The 23,127-nt window shown below is 43.2% G+C and overlaps 1 protein-coding gene across 21 annotated transcripts in view; it reads left to right on the top strand.

The window, feature by feature from the left end:
• LOC114769221 (receptor-type tyrosine-protein phosphatase mu-like) overlaps window positions 1-23,127 on the top strand; it is a 165,783-nt gene that overhangs the window by 72,849 nt on the left and 69,807 nt on the right. For all 21 annotated transcript variants that reach the window (XM_028962049.1, XM_028962066.1, XM_028962075.1 and 18 more), the window contains exons 7-9: window positions 3,233-3,526; window positions 21,568-21,876; window positions 22,711-22,820. In XM_028962049.1, coding sequence (XP_028817882.1) covers window positions 3,233-3,526; window positions 21,568-21,876; window positions 22,711-22,820 — 713 coding nt within the window. The remainder of the gene's footprint in view (window positions 1-3,232; window positions 3,527-21,567; window positions 21,877-22,710; window positions 22,821-23,127) is intronic.

Raw genomic sequence — 23,127 nt, forward strand, 5'->3', positions numbered from 1 at the left:
GACAAAATCTGACATTTCTCTTGCTGCAACAACATCAAAAAAAGATTATGTGTGACTATAGTTGTTTTAATTTCAGTTTTCGTCTTGACTTTGCATCAAGATGTCATTTTAGTTATTATTAGTTTTAGTCACATCCATACTCATTTAAATCTAGTCAAGTTTCAATCAACTAAAAGTCTAAAAGAGCATTTTAGTCATATTTTAGTCCAAGAAATCCATTACTATTTTAGTCAGTTAAAATGGTGTTTTAGTCTCTTTTTTTTTAGTTTTTCAATTCTATTCAACCCAGTCAATATAGTACAAGTACCTTTTACAACAAAGAAAAACAACATTTTCTATTAGACACAATTAAATCAAGGTTATCTTCTTATTACAGTTACCATATAGGCTCAAGAATACTATACATCCACTCCAGATACGGAAGACGCTTTGATTGGTTCCATGTTCGTCGACCACACATTCTGTTTCCTTTTACACTTCATTGTAAAGAAAGTGTGTTCAAAGTTCTCTTCATCATTTTCTCCCAGCCATCTGCTCACCCATCAGAAGCATCCTGAAAACAAATGCCGCAAATGTGTATTGCAGAAGTGATGTCATCTGTGCAACCGGATGGGAGATACAGGAAACAGAAATACCGCATAAAAATGCCATCATTTGAAAAAAAGTTTGTTGACAAAGATATTTTGTCATGAATTTTGTTGACAAAAACAATGTGTGACCAGATGAATAATTAACCATTTTTAATAAATATGACAGGGGGCAGCATAAGTTATATTAGTGCTGCACTCAACAAATAATTGCAACTAGCCATGCATTTTAAATCATTCCAGATTTGATCAATAGCGACATACACGTCAAGAGTCAAACTTAACTTGGCAACCACAGCTGGATAAAGTGTCAGGGGTCTATTACAGTACGTGTCAGTGGCCATTGGCTGAGCAGAGCCTGATCGATATGTTCCTTCCAGAAGCTATTGAAGGCGCTGATGTATTTTTTTAAAGCCATGCAAACAAAAAGGGCATCCACTGTGATGTTAACCACACGCACCCAGGGACAGGCGGCGAGGCTTGATCAAACTTCTTGAGCCGCAGCTTTGAAATCCATCTCGTGGCAGATTGAAATGTCACTTTATCTCAAGTTAATCCCGCAGTGAGACAGAGGTGGGAGAGGAGCCCTTTTGTTTTTGGAGACAGTACACTGAACGTTTTTGTTCAGTGTTGTTCAGGCTGTCTGAAAACTGACAATCAGAAAGGACAAGAGGAAAGCGAGAAGAGCAGCATATAGAAGGATGTTTTGGGTCACACAGAGGTCAGTGGAAGCCTCTGCAGGATCTGAGGGGTTAAGTTAAAAAATACAGATATTGCCTCCAGCCACTCAGGGTAGCCATCTGGAGGTGGGCAGCCATGACAAGCATTGGGCAGCCATGACAAGCGCCCGGGGAGCAGTGTGTGGGGACGGTGCTTTGCTCAGTGGCACCTCAGTGGCACCTTGGCGGCTCGGGATTCGAACCAGCAACCTTCTGATTACGGGGCCGCTTCCTTAACCGCTAGGCCACCACTGCATGCAAACTAATTACATGCAAACTAATTACATAACTGTAATGCATATCATTACAGTTGACAACAACAGTAGCTAGCAATGCAAAAATAAGTAATTATTAGTAGTACTAGTAGTACTGGAAAATGGTGGTGCAGCCCTTAATGGTCGTATATGGAGAGACGTCCTGGAAAATAAAGAATCATTGTGCTTTTCTTTCCCCTTCATCACAGCAGTGTTTGCACCTGTACAAATGGCTGTCAGAAAGACGGATGTCCCATTACTGCACCAGTAATCTGTGTTCTCTGTTGTTCCAATCAATATCATATCCCCCAACTCGTTTCCTGTGTGCTGTAGACCTCTGTGGCCGCCCGTGTTCGGACTTTTTCCATCTGGGGTTTAAAGAAAGCACGGTCTGTGTTTCCATTAGTTTTCAGGTTGTTGCTGAAAATGAATTCACACACACTGATCATCCACCACAGTATAAATTCTGAAGCGTTGATTGGATTTATCTTGATTTAATGGCAGTAGGCGATCAGTCAGTTCCTGAAGGCCTTGACTGGTGTCGGGGTCCTACATGAATGGGACAAAGCTCTTCAAAACAGCAGATTTTGTAAGTTGTTTCTGGTATTGAACTTACCAAATGTGGTGAAAGGAAGGACAATCATCAGTGACCCCACCACCAGGGTCATGGTCATCCTTGCCTCACTGATCTGCACAGGAAGTAAAAGTTAGCATGTCTGTACTTAGAACCATAATAGAAGAGCTACTGCATCAGAAATTGTTGAAAACAATGCTGGCCATTATATCAGGGTGTGAGAGATGGCAGCAGGGTTCACAGCTGAAGAAGGCAGGCAGTGTTATGTTCTCTGCAATGTTTAGTTGCATCCAGATTGGCCAAACCTTTACTCCAGTCAAGCACCAGGGGTCTGAAAAAACATGACACACATGTGGTCTGACACATACCATACTATTTAGAAGACATATTATTGCCAGAATGGGTCAGACCACAATTGTTGCCATAAGGGAGGTCTGCAAAACATTAGACAGGTAGTTTTTATTCTGTAGTCGAGAAAAGAGAAAAGAGAAGAAAAGTGATTGTGTGCACCAGTTGTGAATGTCTACAAGGCATTCACAGTAATGAAACCCATAAGGAGAGGTCTCCTCATATTGAATATAATAATTGACTGAGTGAAAGTATTGCAGAAAAGAATAATTTTGATACAATGGGACGTTTTACATATGATGAAATACATAAAAAAAATCTAAATCCCCCAATATATTTCCCAATACCGGAAGGGATGGGTTTATCGCTCTGATTTAACATAATAGATTTTTTGTGCTCTAATGGCTCCTAATCACACACTTCTGTTGCAAGAGAGTGTGTGTCACAGGACTTGGAAAAATGGGTCGTGGGAGAAATGGAGCAGGACCGTAGGGGTGATGAGTAATGAAATTCTGCTGGAATCTAAAACGATGAAGGTCAGAAAATTAATTGGTTTAACTCATTACCTCTTTAAAATCTACCCCATATCATGAGCTTACTCTCCAGGCTGGGAATCAAAGCCTTTTAGCCTTTTGTGAGCAGGCTTAATCTGTGCTAATGCATATTTGTCTTTATCTTAGCTTTGTTGAAAAGCTGCCCCTAGTGGACTGAAATATGTCTAACAGCTCCCACGATTCCTTTTGTTTCTAGAACCTCCTGTGCCGATTGCACCTCCCCAGTTGACCGCAGTGGGCGCCACCTATCTGTGGATACAGCTCAACGCAAACTCCATCAATGGAGATGGACCCATCATTGAGCGTGAGGTGGAGTATCGCACCATAACTGGCAGCATCATTGACAACCAGCCCGTGGACAAGCCCACACACAAGATCGGTCACCTGGACCCAGATACCGAGTATGAGATCAGTGTCCTACTCACTCGGCCCAACGAAGGGGGCACAGGGGCGCCAGGCCCACCATTACGGGCAAGGACCAAGTGTGCAGGTGAGTCAGGCATTTATTTTACATTTACAGCATTTCTCAGATGCCCTTATCCAGAGTAACTTACAGTCATTCGTTACAGTTCCACCTTGAGCAACTCTTCCTCAGGGACCTTAATGGTGGTTAGAGGGGTTTGAACCCAGGTCTTCTAGTTCATAGACGAGTATGTCACCTACTAGGCTACTACCACCCTTTCCTTGGAATAGTCTAGAACGCCGTTTGCTGATTTCCAGTATGGTGTTTCTTGCATATAACTAGCTGACAATAGATTTAATGAGCTTTTGCATATTTTGACCTTATCTGAAAAAAGATGAAATGGTGTATTTGGTTGCCAATATGCAAAGCAATTTGAATAGCTGTCCAATGGGCTTCAGTACAAACCTGCTTTAAAAAAAAATAAAAGAATATCGTTACAATAGTGTGCATAATTGGCCCCCTAATGAAAATGGCAGACCCTGCGAATTTTAAATAGCCTAGCTTGAAAGAAATGAAAGAAATCATGCCATAACTCTGTGGGGGGGGTTATGAGCTCCTATGCATTAATTCTGCACACTTGTATGCTCCCTCTTTTCATCAACGTGGACATGATGAAGGTGTAACACCTCGGCACTTAATAATGAGCCCAGATAGTTACTATCAAAGTATGTACTTTGTAGTCTAGATACTGGGTCACCTTTCAACAAAGTGTTAGCTTAATATGCTTTGCCACTGGAGAAAGCCGGGGGACATCACAGCTCGGCTGTTGTGGTTGCAGTCATATCGCAACTTTGCATGTTCCCCTGTGCTCGGGATGGGCAGCAGAGTGGATGGTGATTAATGTTGGCCCCTTTGTTGTCCCAGAGCCAATTCTGTTCAGAGGGCCAAGATGGGTTTTATATACGTCGCTTCGGAGATGGATCTGACCGACTCACATGAGGCATTTTACAGAGAGTAATGCCTTTCCCCTTTCTCCTAGGGGCCTCTGTTCTAGCCATTCTCCAGCTATTGAGCATCCTAGATTGATCAGCAAAAGCTTTCTGTCTCTGGCCATTTGCTTTTTGATGAGAGCTGACTTCAGACAAGCTGTAATTATCACAAGAGGGCTGATTGTGATGTTCCTGGCTTGGTCCTCTGTTCAAGACAGCAGAGAAAACCATTGTTCAGATTTATTCCACAAAGAAAATAGTTGCTTTTAACTCGATAAATCGTTTTCTTATGTACTTTTTAATTTATTTCTCATGAGCACAGGAGGCGCAACTACTCGGTAGGTCTACTTGTATTTTTTTTTTTTTATATATATGTAAATTCTTCCCATATTTATTTAGTTTCTCCTTTAAAGCGATCAGCAAGGATGCTTTTCTGAGCCACATTAGCAGCACGCTCATTAAGCAGCTAATGATAAAGTCATTATGGCCTTGCGTTGTTTACCCCATCCATCTCCTCCACGCTCTCTGCGCCCAAGTGCAGAGTGAATTGCACCTGACATGTCAGCCACTGGACACAACCTACCAGGCAAAAACACATCTCCTCTAATGGTGCAGAGAAGCATTAGCAAGGGGGCCTGGCGAAGCAACATGCACATTAGCGGCGCAGCCCAGGACCCCCTGGGCTACAAACAAACGGCCCGCAATTATCACAGTAATCAAACAGGTGCAATGACTCTTCTTTTAAATGACTGTTGTGATTAGACCAACGGTGGGGATGCGGAGGGTAACCACAACCACTACCCACACAAAACCTAATTGGTTGTCCATTAGCCTGATCGCTAACCGGTCATTAGCAGGTCATGTGACTCCTCGCAGCCAATGGGGTTGAAGGAGCTCCCAGAACTGGGAGATCACATTTACATAAATCACCCTTTTATTATCTGTTGACTTACGTGGTCAACTATTGTATTGAATGCATAGTACAGAATGCATGAACTAGTGTTGGTCTGGGTTGAATGAGCGTGCAGCGCTCGCCAAAGTGTCGGAGAAGGCAGTTGTGAATTAAACGTGCTGATGCCTGCTTAAGGGTGCATGCCAAGACCTGTTGTGGCCTCTGTGAACGAACCCACTGCTTCGAACATTTTCCCGCCAGAGCTCAAATGCATTACAAGCACGCCGAACATAACTGCGCAAATTTTTCCTGTCTGTTCCCCCCAGTCATCTGCCCTCTGTACACCACCTTCACAGATGCCAGATATGCTAACAGTGTAATAGCATCCACAGAAATTCCTGCAAAAAACATGTTAGGCTACAGAGAGTTCAGAAATGGAACATGAACAATTTAAAAATAACCACCACCCTCTTTATCTCAGTGGATTCATAGATTCACTGCATCATTTTCAGGAGATTTGAAAAATCCTAAAATCCCTAACCCTTAGCACTTTTTCAAGCATGCAGTGTGGGCAGTGGTGGCTAGTGGGTAAGGAAATGGACCCATAATCAGAAGGTTACCGGTTCGAATGTGCCACTGAGCAAAGCACCATCCCGACACACACTGCTCCCCGGGCGCATGTCATGGCTGCCCACTGCTTACCAAGGGTGATGGTTAAGAGCAGAGGACACATTTTGTTGTGTCACCGTGTGCTGTGCTTCACAATGACAATCAATTCACTTTAAAGTCAGTGTAAACACACAATTGATATGTCTTGACTAAACCAATGGTTGAAGCCTTTGTGGCTAAATAATGTCTTTCAGATTATTGATAGCTTTAGAATTATTTCTCATTTTCACACTTGTAATAAGGTTTGGAACTCAGCATATTGTTGATTTAGTTTTATCTCAAATCCTGTATTTCAAGTGCTATTCTATTACCAGACCAGTTGAGAGAAATTCACTGGGAAAAAATGCTTATGTTACACCTAGTTTAAAAACACAATTGTCATGTACAGTTGAATACTAATAGACGTCTGTTCATGCTAACAAAGAGGCAATTTTCTATGCAGTCCATTGTACACTCAACATACTCACTTTGTAATTCTGAACCAGTACTGCGAGACAGACACATCATACAGGCATTTGATATCAGCATTCTTTTAATCCTGAAATCTCTGTTTCCCTTAAATCTCGACCCCCTTCCAAGTCATCTCCACCATCAGTTCTCATCCTTACCCAAGGTCAGCCTCGGCGACGTCCATCAGGCCGCCATCAAAAAAGGGGCAGTCCTTGGGCTGGCTGATCAATTAATGGAAATTGTAACAGTGAGTAATGATCTGACAGTCATTGTTGTGCCCTGCACTAAATAACAAGGCTTTGTCAGTAATGATCCCGCCCATCGTGTGACTCCAATTTTTTTTTTTTTTGCTCGACGAAGACCCTCCATTAATGCCACTTTAAATTAGGGACGTACCTCCCTAGATCATCCTTGTCAACAGCAGTAAATTGAGTTCTGCTTGTAGGAGTGAGGCTGTCTGAATGTTTACCATGTTTACCAGAGTTGGAATGAGCGTTACGTTCAGTTTTCTCAAGGACACAGAGGCAAATAGCTTTAAAGGACCATGGCGTTGTGTTTACATGTGGGCACATACTGATTTTTCTTAGTTGCTTTTTGGCTACTAGATTAAAAGCAAAAGCTAAAGATCATAAAAAAAAAAAAAAAAACTGCAGGCCTGTCGCTTGTAGTTAATTTACAAGCCTGTTACACAATCTTTAAACGCAGCCGCTTGGTGCAGCCTGACATGTTCGTACCCACTGTAAGTTTTCACTGCGAGCCGCAGTGACAGTTTGTTCCTCTTTTCATTTATTTAATATCCTTAATTAAATATTCATGTGGCATTCTTCTATCGCGCACTGAATAATAAATATGTGAATTGCCATTGTATCCATGCTTTTTCAAGTGTGCTTTATCACGTCAACGCCTATAAAAGAGCATTCTTCCGATAACTTCCAAATTAAAAGGGGCAGTATGGATAACATTTTCACTATGAAAGTGTCAAGCCCAAAGTAGAAGAGCGGATATGATTATTGCCAGTGAAAACAATACAAGGGATGAATTCTGAATTATGCACCTCCAACATCCTGATGATTCACTTTTAATCCTCACCTTCGGGTCAAGTGTTTGCAGTGATCACAGTTTGAAATGGCGTATGGTATGAATTTCAGCACGCTGTAATTGGCCAGCCGCACATATGGTCGGAGTGGCACTGTAACCTCTGCGCGTCCGTGTCAACGTGTGCATCTGTTGCATCAGTCGGTGGTAACCATCATATTTGTAGTCGTTAGTCGAGCTCCAGTTCGCTCCGGCGGCGATCCCCGCGCTCAGCAGCAGTTACGTGCTGACACCCCTGTTTACTCCCGCGGAGCAAGTGAAAAATGGAAACAATGCATGGAAAACACGTGCGCACTGCAGGAGACATTTGGGACTGTGTCCAGCTGAATTGTGGGTCCGTTCATTAGCTTGCATTGACTTGCGGGCAGAAAATGAGAAAAGTTCGAACTTTCCAAGCGCCAGCCAATTTATGCAAATTTATGCAAGTTTATAATTGCACACAAAACAATGTGTCCGTCTGGAGGTCCGGGACATGCAGCAAATATTCTATATGTCATGCCACATAAGTGATAAAGTGTGGCGGTGCAATCGCTGGACATTTTAATAAACAAAAAGAAACATTGGCACGATGGCCTGAAAACTGAATACGAACTGAAAAGCAAACGTGCAGCGTAGAGGGCGTGCCTTCAGAGCATACACAGACAATCAATGCACGACACCAGATGCCGCACACATGCTGCACAACCCTTCACATTTGAAGGGTTCTAATCACCCACACCGAATGAGTGGCAGCTGTGGGTGATTAGAACCTATTCATGCCTGTGATTTGGTGCCATGGACACGTAGGCGTCACACAATATCCATATTATACCAAAGTTTTTAAAATTATTTCAATGGAAACTGTTGTTTTTGGCATTGACAAATAAAAAGTTTTTTTTTTACCTTTCTGTCATGTCATGGGGCCATCGGGCAAAGGAGGCCCAGAAGCGGGACATTTTGAAATAAGGGATTTATTATAAATACACAAAAGGAACAAAAAACTAACCCGAAGGCATGTGACGATTGTCAGGAGAAAACAACGAAAACAAGTCTCTACACGTTAATGCTGCAGCGTCGTCTCGCTGTTCTTCTCTTCCTTTTACAGGGCTCTGATCACGGACGCCTAATCAAATATGATCAGAGCCCTGTTGAGCCCTGTTGTCATGCTGAGTGGTGCTGGCTGTTCCTGACCAACTGTGCCCAGCCGCGACACTTACATTGTTTTTCTGTTTCAGAAAATTCAACTTTTAAAATTTGAAGTTGAATGTTTTATCGCTTATATACATATCATGAGAGGTCTCATGATATAGAGAACATAGAGAACTGTTCTGCAGTGTGTCAAGTGGAATCAAAAGTATTGTGGCATCATCATATTTTGTCATAACACTGGATTCTCTTTGATTTCCACCCCTGCAGATACAAAATATTTCAATGTTTCCTTTTTCCATTATATTGTAAATTAATGACGATTTCAATGTATCTTATGATAATTTATATAATATCTGTAATACTAATATATTATAATAATTTATTCATTAACATTGCATGACATTATCATTGTATGACAAATATGAATGTGCTTTTTAGCACAATAAAAGAGACAAATTAATGGAGAATCTCTCAGTATTAATTTTATTCCATGTTTTCGTTCACTGTCGTCATCTTGTCGTCATCTGTCGTCATGCAGCAGAAATGTCTTTGTCACTCAGAAGAAAATCCAGACAAAACAAATGGAAAGTGACACATTAAAGGCGATCCACGGCTCATACTGGAGAGTGTGTTCTATATGTCCTTTAGGGCTTTTTAATGCTCGCTTGCAAAAATGCACGTCCTTGTTTCCCTTTTCCCTCCACTGCCCTTTTACTACATTTCATTTGTTCCACGCACCCTTTTCTCTCCTTGTGCACCATTTATTCTTTTCCCACCCGTGCCTGGATCCATCTCTTTTCACTTCTGATTTTTACGCTCGGCTCCCCTGAAACCATTCCACTCCTCCCTCGCTCCGCATGTTCGCTGTCCCCCGTCTCCGCTGGGGACAGCTGTGCCCGCCTGTAGAGCATTACGGGCTCCAAAAGGCAATACGGGCTGCTTTTTACATCTGGTTGAAGCCACCATGTAAAATAAGCAACGACTAGTGAGGAATTTCTTTTGCTGATGGATGGGAATAAGGACATTTCTGTCCTCCGCTGAGACCTGGCTGTACCCCAGGCACTTTATTTGGATTTGTCCATTTGTACATTTTATTCTGTTTTACACTTTTGGGTGAACGCTTTGTATTTTGGAGCTGTTTTCTTCACTTGCTGAATGACTGTTGTGACTGAAAGTGTCTGCAAGTGTCTTTTTCATGTCAGATTGTCTGTCATTTGGGTACGGATGCTGTGACAAGGGAGAAAGGGAGAGTGGCGGAGTTGAAAACCGGGACGTCCTCTGAGCCCCCTTCACTCGTTGTAGCAGCGAGAAACCCGGCTGCACCCTCAGGCACATCGCTCCTCTCCTCCGCATTTCATTCCTCCCAGCAGGCAAATTAAATATGATGATCCCACTGGAAATGAAAAAGTATCTCTCATATAGGCCCGATTGCCAGGGTGGCAGCAAGTGAGGGCAGAAACAAGGTGTTGGGGGCGGGGGCTTCAAAGTCACCTTCAGAATGACATTTCAGCAGAAGAAAAATGATCAAAGACAGGAAAGTGGAGTATTGTGCGCCGCTATCGGCTGGTCCACACAGCTGCAGTGACCCTTATCAGTAGTTCCACTGTGTTCCGGGCCGTGCATATATCTTGCATTGAGGCAGCGGCCATTTTTTGAAGTCGCACCTGAAAACCCCTCCCGAGTGCACTTTCGTGTGTGCCGTTTAAAATAAAATAAAAAAAAAAAGGCTTTTGTTTGTTGACGATGCTGAAGACGGCACCTGCACTGACATTCAGGTGCGAAAGGAGGTCATCACTGATCCGAGTTGTCACACACACCTCACAAGCCACCGCCGGGCACAATCACGGACGCTTACTAGCACGCTCGGCTAGTCAAGTGCTGTTGCGGAATGGGCGTCGGGTGAAAGAGAGAAGTCCTTGACTTGCCTTGTCGGTGTCCATCATGTTTCATTTTCCATGGGTCTGGCATGGTTTCGAATGGACCGTCGCCTCTCAGCGATTGTGATTGTGTTCGCAGCGTTTTCTCCACAGACGGTGCTCTCTCTCTCTCCAGACTCTGCCTTTCACCCCACCTGAGGGGAAAAAGACCACCGCCGACAGGAAGCCCCACCTGTAACCTGCCACCGTCCCCCTACCCCACACTTACGCTTTTTTTTTTCCTTAACCAGCACAGCCTTCTTTTGCTCTCCATTTCATTTAATGCCCAGAGGTTGCTGGAGGAGATTACACCACAGCCTGGAGTATTGGATCAGGCTTCTCCAAGTGGCTTCCTTCGTAAGGGTAGACGCGTAGATTACACTGGAGGGCTTTCCAGCCACCATTCCAGCCCTGTTTAAACCAGACGTGAGGCACCTGCTGTTTCTCAATGCAGCTGTGGCTGCTGTTTTTCTGAGGGAAGAAACACTTATGCCCAAATATACACATGCACAAACACACACACACACACACACACACACAGAGTTTTGCACAATAAGCCTAAAACTAAACAGACAGCTATTGCAAATCCTGGCCGATTATTGCATTATAAAGCAAAGTGACATCCCTATCACTGTATCACCAGCCTCTTGCTTAGCTGTAAACATACCCAGCATGGTAGCGACAACATTGGCGGAGGCTGCCGCACTCATTGGCATATAAACTGCTCCCGTAAACAATCTATTCATGCCGGGGAAGAGTTTACTTCGCATTATGTACACACAGCATTTCCTCTAGATAGAAAGTGACACTCAGTCCAGATATATAATCGTATGAGCATAAATATCGCCATGTCGGGTGAAAATAATGTGAAGCAATCCCGTTACACACGTGCATAGGGGGCAGTTATATTTCTTTTTTGCTTGTAGATATATCTGCTGATTTGGGCAAATTAATTTCATAACATACTATGGAGATGATGATACGTGCATCTTTGTAGATAATATTTAAAATATAATCATTTTTCCCCACAAGATAATGTGGGAAAATTCAGTGTCAATGCCTGTCTAGGTCTCTTCAATACTTCAAGGACATTTCTGTTTCTTGTTTCTGTCAGGAAACTTTATTTAGTGTGTGTGAACATTTAATATTTAGAGTTTAGCACATGTTGCATGCTTTTCTGTCATTACCCAAGTTGCCAGATTATTTACCACAAACCTGGACCCATTCAAGCTGCCTGGTAGAATGCTGAATGGCTTGATGGTGATTGATTTTGTTGTGAAGGTCAAAGTGATTATTTTTGTCATTGTGATACACAGCACAGCACAGGACACGGTGACACAATGAAATGTGTCCTCTGCATTTGACCAAATCCCCCTTAGTGAGCAGTGGGCAGCCATGAAAGGTGCCTGGTAAGCAGTGTGTAGGGACTTAGTGTGACTTAGTGTGTAGGGACTCGGAACAGATACTAGTCTGCTTCCTTACCCACTAGGCCTTGTATGACTCAACAAAAAACCCTTGTTGACAAAATTACCACTTGCAAGACTTTATCAACTCCACAGTACATTGTCTGTACTGTGTAACACAAAAAAACACAACAAAAATGAAAACTTGCAACCTCCTCAAATGCATTTTTTTGGAAACCATGCATGTCATTAATGAAAGAAAAAAAAAAATTATTCCACCCCCAATAAATAAATAAATAAACAAACAAACAAACAAATAAATAAATAAGAGAACCTTGGTTTTCAGTTTAAAACATCATTTCTATGGTAATTTTTTTTCTGTCTAATCTCATTGGCCTATTGAACAGGCGATGCAATTTCCTGTTCTCTTTTTTTCCTCATCTCCCTCTGCATGTGCTGTACAGTGACGGTGACTCCCCACCAAATGAAAGCTGACAAATTCATCTTCTCAGCTTGAGTGTGGAGCATTATGCCATTATTTATCTTGACAAAAAGTGTCAGATATGGATAAATAGAGAGAGTCAAACGAGAAGGAAAAGACGCTTCCAGGACTGGTTCCTAATATGCATGGATTCTCAATTCAAGGGCCCGGGGCCACCTTTGATGGTCTCCACTTTGACTCCAGCCGGCCCGTGTGCACGATTGTCACAACCGTACCTCGTCACTTATCTTAAGTGGGCGATCTATGGTGACCCATTCAAAGCCTTTCCACAAAATGTATCTATCACCTCTGGGTCATTCTGGGCTCACGCTTTACTGGCTATCCTCTCACTGACCAGGTTTAACGCGGTTTGTCAGGTCCACTGCGCCGCAGATGCGAATGAAAAACTGAGCCGAAATCTTATATGAAGGGTTCAGGCAGGGCAAGGTAAGAAGGGCCATTGTTTCACCTGCACTTCACCAGGGAACACTCTATTATTACATAGCCTGGGGTTGTAATCCGCTGCTCCGTATTTATGCAAAAGCACCCGGGCTCTTATTAGAGCCCGAGCCCTGAGTCCCTCCATTTTCTGTTGAGACTTGCATTATTCACGTTCTTAATACCATGGACTTTTCTTTTTCGTATGATTACATGCTGCAATATCAATTGCACTTATACTGGAACTGAAGAGACCCTTAAAATAGCCATATAATGCATTTGGAGTCTGATGTTGAGGTCCCTAAATGCCACAAAAACGGCAAGCTGTGCACAGCATCGGGCAAAATAAAACCAACTTCCATTGCGGCTGTTAGGATCTCCGCAATCTTTAATGGTTTCTATAATTTATTATACATGAGGAGCACGGTAAATAAAATAAACCTGCCTTTTATCCATGAAGTAGGCCATTACTCCCAAACTCCCCTGCCTTGCCACAAACAGCGGCTGATGCCCCAGGCACCCAGAGCGATATGAGTAATTGGGGTGCCGAGTGCACATCACTTCCCAAATTGTGGAGGGCTGAATCTGCACTGGAATCATTAAAAAGCCGGAGTGTTACGGTACTTACTTAAAAGCTTTAACCCTGTGGCTCACCGGTCCAGCTCCACTTAAGTAGACCATTTACAAGTGGTGTTTGCATGTCTGACCTTTGACAAAAAAGAATATGTAAGGTTTTAGCGTGAGAAATGTGTTTGCGTCCTAATTATCATTTCATTAGGACATGTAATTATTGTTTTAATGTCTGTGTGGTTCTCAGGAATGTTTTCAAGCACTACCCATTACACATAGGCAGTTCAATGGTATTTTTGCCCTTGATGTTGAAATTCACATCCATTCAGGCAACAGAGAGTATTTTTTCCATGAGACCCCTGGAGTCTCATCTTGCATGGTTTTGTTATTAAGAGGTGAATCTCAAATTTCAGGTAGTAACAATCAAAGTATTTTCAGCCAATACTTTTCTGGGTGAAAATCATTCACTGGCAGCCATTACATTGAGATCAGAATGAATTAAGAAATGTGGCATTGACTAGTTTGTGGGGTCTAGCCAGCATATAACTGGATGTGGGTGACATGCCGTGACTTTAGTCAACAAAAGTCTTGCCTCCTTTTGGAAGGAAATATTAGAAATATTTAATTCGCTTTAGAAACACAACCCCCCCAGGTCATTCTTTGTGTGACTTTTAAATAGGTACATTATATAATATAAATTGATACCCATATTTGGGAAACGTCTTCTATTCTACAACATTATAACAAATCTTATCTGGGCATGAAAAAAAGTCCTGGGTCTTCCTTGGCAATGTCTTGATAGGGAGAAGTTCCCCATTCATTTTTACAAACCTTTTTTGCTTATCCCAATAATCTTTGGGTGATGAGAAGCTCATCCAGTAATAGTGGCATCACCGCTAAAATAAAGTGGGATTTTTTGAAATCCCTGGGGCGGCATTAAGCTAAAGGTCTGAAGCGGGGGCTTCTCCACTGCCCACAGCGTCTGACAATCAATGCATGTGATTGACACCAGTGATTCCACACGAGCCGGAGGCGGGCAGATGAAGCGGCCACCCACCCACTCCCTGGAAAATGGGGGTGAGTGGAGCTGCCGGTGCACACGCCTCTGTCCTCTTTACCTGAGAAGTGTGACCGAGGGCGGAGATGGCTGTTGGAGACGGGGGTGGTGCTCAGCGCTCAGCGGAAGGAGCGTCATCTTTCTTGGGAGGCCCATTGAGCAGGAGAGCACTCCACGAGCCTAATTGAGTTTTGATTGTTGGATCGTCATTATTGGGCTGCTTCCGTTTGGAATGAAGAGGTCTTTGATAATGATGAAAGCCATGTCATTATCCAGATGGCTTTGTTGATGTCGCTGGAATTTGCTTTTTTTTTTATTTCAAGTGCTTTTCAGACCAAAAGAAAAAGAATGAAATAAAATGGGCGTGGCACCCCACATTGAATTATTTCATAGCCCCAATACATTAAACCGAAGACCTTGAAAAATTCCTTTTGAGGCTCTCCTATTTTTCCACTAAAAGTTCCACACAGCGCTGCCCTGAATGACACCAGCTGCTCACCGAGAATCAGCCATGGCTGCCTTTTCTATGTTACCCGCTACATTTGCACAATTCCCAGCTCCGCTCTGCAACTTGTCACAATGCAACACTCGTAACTCTGGTGTGAAATGTGGTTTGTCAACCAAAGAAAATGTCTTTTCCGTCTGATGGCACAAATGCATCTCCACATTGGTACGAGGCAGTGGGTATTTTTAGGACCCGCCTCGGGCAAGATATGGGTGGGCTGGGCCTAATGGGTGGAGGAAATGTGCACTTTCACATGTCACCTTAAGAGCGAGCTGCTGCAGCTGGACTTTCATCGGAACAGCGGCTGCCCTCTTTCCCTCGAGGTTGTGTTGTTGTGCTGCGAGACGAATTGAGCCGTTTACACTCCGGAGCTGAGAAACACGCGCTCTGACATCGATCCGAGGGCCAGCAGTGGGTGTCTCTTTCGCTGAAGTGGACAATGAGATGAAGATCTCACTCCTTTCCCCTCTCAATCTTCTCCATGCATACTGACAGGATGAAAGAGGCAAAAAGAGACTCCTGCCAAAGTCATGGTCAATTTCCTCTTGTTCACTCGGGACCAACACCTTTATTCTCTTTGCATGTGATGCATGCACAACCTGCGTACCAAGTGGACAGGGTAGGGAAAAGTCGCTAAATGTCAGCCCTCCGCCTCGTGGATAGTTGACGTCTAAATGTCAAATTAGAATGATCTGATCGGGAGAAAAGGACAGGTTGTAATCTGGATACGGTGCGGCGCTGCTCTGATCTGGATAATAAGAGCCTAACCATGTCCTGCACTTAAAGCTGCCATTTGGCATCTCTGGCTTATTAGTGTCGCATCACATCCATCTTCAGGACAGGCTAAAAGCCATTATATGTCACCCAAGCATCTACCTTCCCCTTCCTGGGAGTATAAATGGCAGGTTTCTCCTCACTCTCCCTCAAGATTTATTGTGTTCATCAATATAAAAAAAAAGAAGCTTTGTCAAGGCCCAAGGGGTAATGAAATGTATTTATTGACTCTTCAGAACCAACCTTCAACTTTGACCAGCTATATCTGTGACTGTAAGGTATCAGATGCTTAGATGGGCTTCAAACAGACTTTAGACAATTGGCCCCTCTATCATTTGAGACATTTTCTGCGTAGGTGCCAAAGCCTTCTGTGCTTGGGACAGCTGTTAACCTTCTTTCACATTGTATTCAGAAACATCAAGATAATCTTCAGTATATTCCCAAAATCATTTATGATCACATGCTCACCCTGGCAAAAACCTGGATCCCATTATTAGGCTCATTAGACTCAATTGATGAGTCAGTTATTATTTCTGCTGATCCTGGAGCAGAACAACGGGTACATCGGTCATGGCCGGCAATTTAGCTTAGATTAATATTTTTTTATTGGTGATATTGTATAAGGATAACATTGCCACATCACCACATATTCAGTGATACCATATATATAAATGATAACAAAAAATAAATCCAATAAATATAAAAAAAATCCAAAATATGAAACATTTTGATCATTGTCATTTCATGGTTTTCATGTAAAAGCAACAAAACTCACAGATTCAGACTCTGATAACTACCATTGTGTTCATGAGCAAGACGATCACTGTCACTGACTTTGTTATGAATATGCAACCAAATCAGAAATCAGAAGGAGCCCAACATTCTCTTCCTGCTACACATCAACTGAAAAAGCAGGCCCTCCATTTCCGCCCACATGTCCATGTCACTTCCAGAGCCTTGTTTGATTTCTTCGCCCGGCCAGCCGGCCACTCGGCACGCTTTTAGCACAGCCGCTGTTTACCCAACTGAACCCAGCCGATAGCTCCACAAACAGAGGGTTCCGGCCTGACGCCTGTTTTTCCATGTGTTGCCTGCCAGAGATAAGCACGTACCGGGCCTGATGGGAGAGGGATCGGATCTGTTGTTCTAAGTCATTTGGCGTTCTGAGTCATTTTTTTATTTTTTTTGATTGAATCAGAGAGAGAATAACTCTTTGCCCAGTCAGACCTGCCAGGTGGATTCCTGTGCACTCTGTGCTCCGCCCGACATTCGTCCTGCAGATCCGCTGTACAAATGGCGGCTCGTGCCATTTGTGTGTCCTTCAGAAGTTGTCCGGCGCGCGCACAAGGACAAAGGTGTGGCGCAGCTATCGTCGGCGGTCGCATGTGCGTGTATATCGCGCGCCCGCAGGCCTCCCCCCGCGCTCCGCCTTTGATTGCCGGCAATGACGAAGTTGCGCGCCCTTATCTGGCTGCCGGCAGGCCGATCGGGATTATTTGTTTATAGAGCGGCGCGGAGTGAGCACTCTCTGCAGCGCCTGGGCGAGGCTTTATCTGTTCTTCACACTCTCCCAGCCGCCGATGGAGGCCAGCCCCTCTCTCCACCCCCCTGCATTACTTCCAGCGACAGATTATCTGTGTAAATAAACAGCGATTTGTCTGGCGGAGTTCCCCCCCCCCCCCCCCCCCCCCCCCAACCCGACAACTTGGCCTAATCAATAGATTGTTAACAGTCTTTTCACTTTCTCACCATCAATTACGACGAGCAGGGAGAGGCGGGAAATCGATGAATAAAAAATGAAATGCGGGCTGCCGTCCCGACAGCTGGATTGGGTGGCCTGTGAAGTTTGAAGGGCAAAGGGCTCCTCAGGGAGAAAACACAGGCTGATACGAGCGGGGAGACGATCGTAAACAGGTCGTCTGACGTCTGCTGTCACAGAGGGACGTGTCTTCCATCAGCTCGCCATGACAGCGGAGGTCCTTAAATCTGCCATCTTCTTCAGGTGCCGTTTCCTGTTGAAATATTAAAATGGATATTCCAGTTGCAAAAGGCGGGTAACTAGTTGAACCTGCATGTCTCGCCGATCTATGTTTCAGGATCAGTGAAACATAATCTAGTGGTTCGAGTTATTTCCCTTATTAATAGTAAAATGCAGTTCAGGACACACATACACACAGAAACAAGTTCATGACTAGATGTTTAAACAGCTGAATCACTAGAGATCTGTCAAGCGCAAGCTAAAAACATTCCTTTTTAGGAAGTACTTCAGTTAAATTTGGCTCATATTTTCATTTACTGAATTGTTAGGCCAACCAAATGAGAGATTTCAATGGTCGACAATTTAAAACACTTACGTAAGTCACTCTGGATAAGAACGTCTGCCAAATGCTGTGAATGTTTAACAATTATCACAACCAGTATGATGGAATAGAATAAATATGTTCGGAGTGACTGACACATGCTTTCATAGCCTGAATCAGAAATGTGTTCTTACTGTCTGTTTACGTGGATCTGCAGTAGACGCTATACCGCTGTAATGTTTACATCAAAAATGATATGATCTACTAACTCCAGTTTTAATGCCACTGCTGGTGCAGAGACAGATTGGTTCACTCCGCAGCTTAGTGTCCCCTTTAGCCACCCCTCTAAATGATTCTGTCGCTCCCCTTTTCATTCCCGGGATGACTCTCTATTTCCTTCGCTTCCCGGAGTCCTTGCCGTGATTGGCAGCTTGAAAGCATCAGGTGCCCGTGCCTCCCTTTGAAAATCATGAGCTCTTTCCTTCTCTCCATGCAGCTCCCCATTCATGAGCGGAGACTGTATTTCACAAGCAGTAGAGCGAGAGAGAGCAGGGCTCTATTGTGCGCCACTTTCATGCCGGCCTGGGCCGTACAGCCAAATGAAATGTTCCTGAGGCTCTCATGATTGTGATATTCATCTGCAGAAATATAAGGATCTACCGGCTTTCCCATCGTGTATTACCATAATCAATGACTAGAAATGGTCAAATTTAAATATATGCTCTACTCCCAACCTGACCACAGGAATTATCTGGATGAATTATACTGAATTATCATAGTTATCATGTCTACCATTTGTAAAATGAATTATCAACGCAGGGTGAGCAAAGGACAAAAACAATGAACTTTTCTGTTGTTTGCTCCCACCACTCTGGAGAGAAGGGCCTATTTTACTGTACACTTTACAAGGTACATTAAATGCATCTTGCAGCGTTAATTGTTGCCTAAACTCTGGTTGCTGAGGATTAGATATGCGGTCGGAGGGGCATGACTCCAGCTGCAGTCCCTGTATGTCAAAGCGTGTGATTATACTGAAGCACTGTGACAGATTCCTGGCTATAAGTAGCTGGAACACAATATTTTGGAGGCCTTTAGTGCTTTTTTTCCTTTTTTTTTTTCTACCATAGATCACAAACATTGTTGGATGTGCTGTATGTGATAATACATTGCTTATACGTTGAAACATTTCAGCCCACTATTGCCAGAATAAATGTATTGCCATTTAAAAGCAGCAAAATCCCATCGTGGTGGTACGACAACATGTAGACTACATCAATCAGTAAAATAACATAAACAGCCTAGCTATGGGTAATAAAACATGAAGGCATTAGTCTACATTAAATCAATGTCTTTTGCATTCTGTACCCATCAAGGTTAATAACTTGAGAATAGGCTAAATGACGAATGACAAAAAATACTCACTTGTAATAACAGCCCATTTTTAGCTCCAAAACCCGTTTATATTCATCTTTTTATGACTTGATATTAGCATGATAGTCATATGCTACAGATTATTTTTAGTTTTTAGTTCATTGGCTGCATACTGAAATCAGAATTTATATTCTTCTACAACGATTCTTAGTTGAATAAAGTCCATTGGATTGTAGTGCTCTGTCTCTCTCTCTCTCTCTCTCTCTCTCTCTCTCTCTTGTTTTTAAAAATTCGGAGCAGTGGAGGGCTGATCAAACCACATCAACAGGTCCAGTGGTGCTGGATCACAGGCAGATGAAACAAAAAGACATTGTTGTCATTCTTGTGTTGTGCACCTGCTCTGTGGCCCTTCAGTATTCTGTGAGCACAACTGTTGAATTGATGGCAGTGACCACAAACACAAGGGAACTCGCTGTTTTACCTTTAATCTCATCAGAAGTCAGGGGGCTTTGATTTGGGCAAAATTGCTGTTCTACTACTGATTTGACTTTTGCTAGATGTATTTGTGTGTGTGTGTTTTTTTATGCAAGCATAATTCCACATAATTTTAAATATATATATTTTAATAGAGAATATTATTGTCTTATGCATAGCAACTTACAGCAATTATTGGTCCAGTCTACCTAGATGCGTTCTGTCACTGGAAATAGCTCCATTTTTTCTACACATTCTTCCTAAGAACTTAGTTTCAAATGTGCAATACTTGGACAGGAAGTGGAAGTTTCAACACTTCTTATTTTCCTCAATATGCCTTTACCTGATAGCTGAGGAATGTGTTCCTCACCCACAGCAGTAATCAACTCATCTCACTGGTGTTTTAGAGAGTTTTTTTTCTTTTTTGAGGGGTACTGTTTCTGACAGGATTTTTTTTAGATGAGGATTGCAGAAGAGATTTGCAAAAGCACCACCATGGCAGTAAAGTACCCCAAGTACACAGCCTTGGTGTCTGCTGAGGTAAATCAATCCTCCCTCTTAACAGGTACTCTCACATGCAGCAGGTTTGTTATTTGCACATTGATTTGAGAACATCTGAAGTGCACAATAACATGCACTGGATTTGTATATTACTCTTTCTTGACACTTGTGATGAGACAGCTGACCTTTGCGTGGCATGCCATTATTCTCTATTGCCAAAGTGGCCTGAATATCATTATGGTGTACAATGAACTGAGAAGCAGACACTTCACAAAGACCTTATGTTGCAGAATGTCATGGGTTTGGGTGATTGATGCCATAAATCTTGAAGGCGCCTGTGTCTCACTTATCACATTCTTATGTCCCTCTGTTAAATGCCTGCTCCGAAAGCTTTATTACAAGCAAGACTGATTAAAGGGTCTTCCCAGCCCTTTGTTTTAATCTTCTGGCCATCGTGCGCTGAATAGAGATAAAGCTCACACTTGCATACCTGGATACCTTTTTTGCTTCCTTTACTTGGTCAGTTTTTTTTTCATTGCATGCTTTAGAGACTATGTAGATTTCTCTGCATGGCTACAGAGTGATAATTACATGCTTAATGGGCTAATAGCAAAAGTTTTATTTGACAGGAGTAAAAATGCATCTATCTATCCAACTATAGTCAGCTTTAAAAGAAACCCGTCATATTGCTTTGTTTGATGGCAGGGTGGTATAAATCAAAGAAAGAACAAATGGGCTAAGGGCTGTTAGCAGTTCCACAGAATTCTACAGAAATGAACTGCGAATTGAACATGAGAATGGAAATTTATTCTATTACAGTAGGCCTGGTTGCCTGTGCCTCCCAAGAGAAATAGCAAAGCCTTGGCAGGGGACGTGGGGCGGGAGATTGCTGGTCAAGAGGCGTTCCCCATGGATCAGTACATGGTCCATCAGAATCCTCTGTCTTAGCGGGTATAGAAACAGAGAGTTTGAATCTTGGATGTTGTCTCTAGTGCAGAGCAGAAGCATGTAGGACTGAATCGTAAATCTGTCTATAATCCAGGAGATGTCCCAGCTCATCTAGGAATCAGACTGATTTTCTTTGTGCACTCATGCTGTGTGTTGTCTCCTCACAGATCCCATGCACGGGCCCAGAAAACTGCAAGTCGTGGACATCAAGTCGAAACAGATCACTGTGCGCTGGGAGCCATTCGGCTACAACGTGACTCGTTGCCACAGCTTTAATCTGACAGTGCAGTACCGCTATCGCGTAGGCGCAAAGGAGGAGACCCGCGAGGAGTTGTGCTACGACACCCAGAGCGCACAGCCGCAACACACCATCCGAAACTTGCCGCCCTACAGCAACGTCAGTCTCCGCTTGGTGCTGCGTAACCGCGAGGGCGTCAAGGAGAGCGAGGAACTGGATGTCTTGACTGATGAAGATGGTAAGCAGCAAATGCATTTACATTTACATTTAAGGCATTTGGCAGACGCCCTTATCCAGAGCAACTTACAACTTGCTTTCAAGTTACCATCGATGAAGTGATCAGCTCTGGTTCATTAGGACCCCCAACTATGAATACAACCTTTTTATTCACTCTTGTTGTAGTTTCTATACATAAGTCAGCTCCTTCTGTGTGTTCTATAATTCAGTGAGAACCAAATGAAAAAGGCAATAGAATGCAGTTTATTGAAATTTCATGCTCCTGTCTCCAACACACCAACCCTGTCCTTGACTGTAATTTTACTTCATTTCATTTGAGTCACTGTGTTTGTGGGGTGGCATATCAGTTGCCCTCTGCTCAGTTATGCACCTCGATGAAAGAGGGTAGGCCGTGTTTTAGTAATGGCTTCTAGTAAACTTCATCAGCGGGGTTTTGATGGAGGCTGTACAAAGAGACAACGAGCTGGAGTTGACTCAAGGCTGGAATAAATACGTGCTTTTTAGATCCCTGAGGTTAGGAATAAAACAAAACAAACTGGATTAAGGCCATGCCTATTTGGCTATTCCATTTCATGGAGCAGCGCAGCGAAACTCCTCATTGAATACAACCAATTTTAGCGTGATCTCAAGTGTGAATCAGTTGTCTTGCATACAGGTTTATAGGAATATTGATTCAGAACGGGAAAGATCATCTTCAGTCCTCGGATGCGGTGGAAGATCAATATGGACATGATCAACTGACTACGCCTGCTGCCTCCAAAGCTGGCGATCTTAAAGCCTGACGTTCTCATTTTTAAAGTTGTTTATTTCACGCTTGTATTTTATTTCCTTTCAGTACCTGGAGCTGTGCCACTGGAATCCATTCAGGGAAGCACTTATGAAGAAAAGATCGCCCTGAAATGGCGGGAGCCAGTGCAGACGTATGGAATCATTAAACAGTATGAAGTAAGTCTCTCGTGAAGGTTTCGGCAGCCAACATGCAGGCCTCCGATGCACATCCATCTTCCGTCTGGCAAGAGCAGAACGCCTCCATCCCTCATTCACTGTGGGGTCTTAATTGACTAATAAATCCAACCTAATAACCTTAAGCCCCAAATGTACCAAGGCTTGTTAACACAATCTATTGCTGGCTGAAGCCTAAACATTGTACAATTCCTGGCCCAAGAACAAAGATTTAGGCCTGGAATCTATTTAACAAAAAGCCAAAAAGTGACAATTACAGTCTCTTTATCAAGTTAACATTTTAGCATGT

Source organism: Denticeps clupeoides, chromosome 2 (assembly GCF_900700375.1).
Source record: "Denticeps clupeoides chromosome 2, fDenClu1.1, whole genome shotgun sequence".
Classification (NCBI taxonomy): Eukaryota; Metazoa; Chordata; class Actinopteri; order Clupeiformes; family Denticipitidae; genus Denticeps; species Denticeps clupeoides.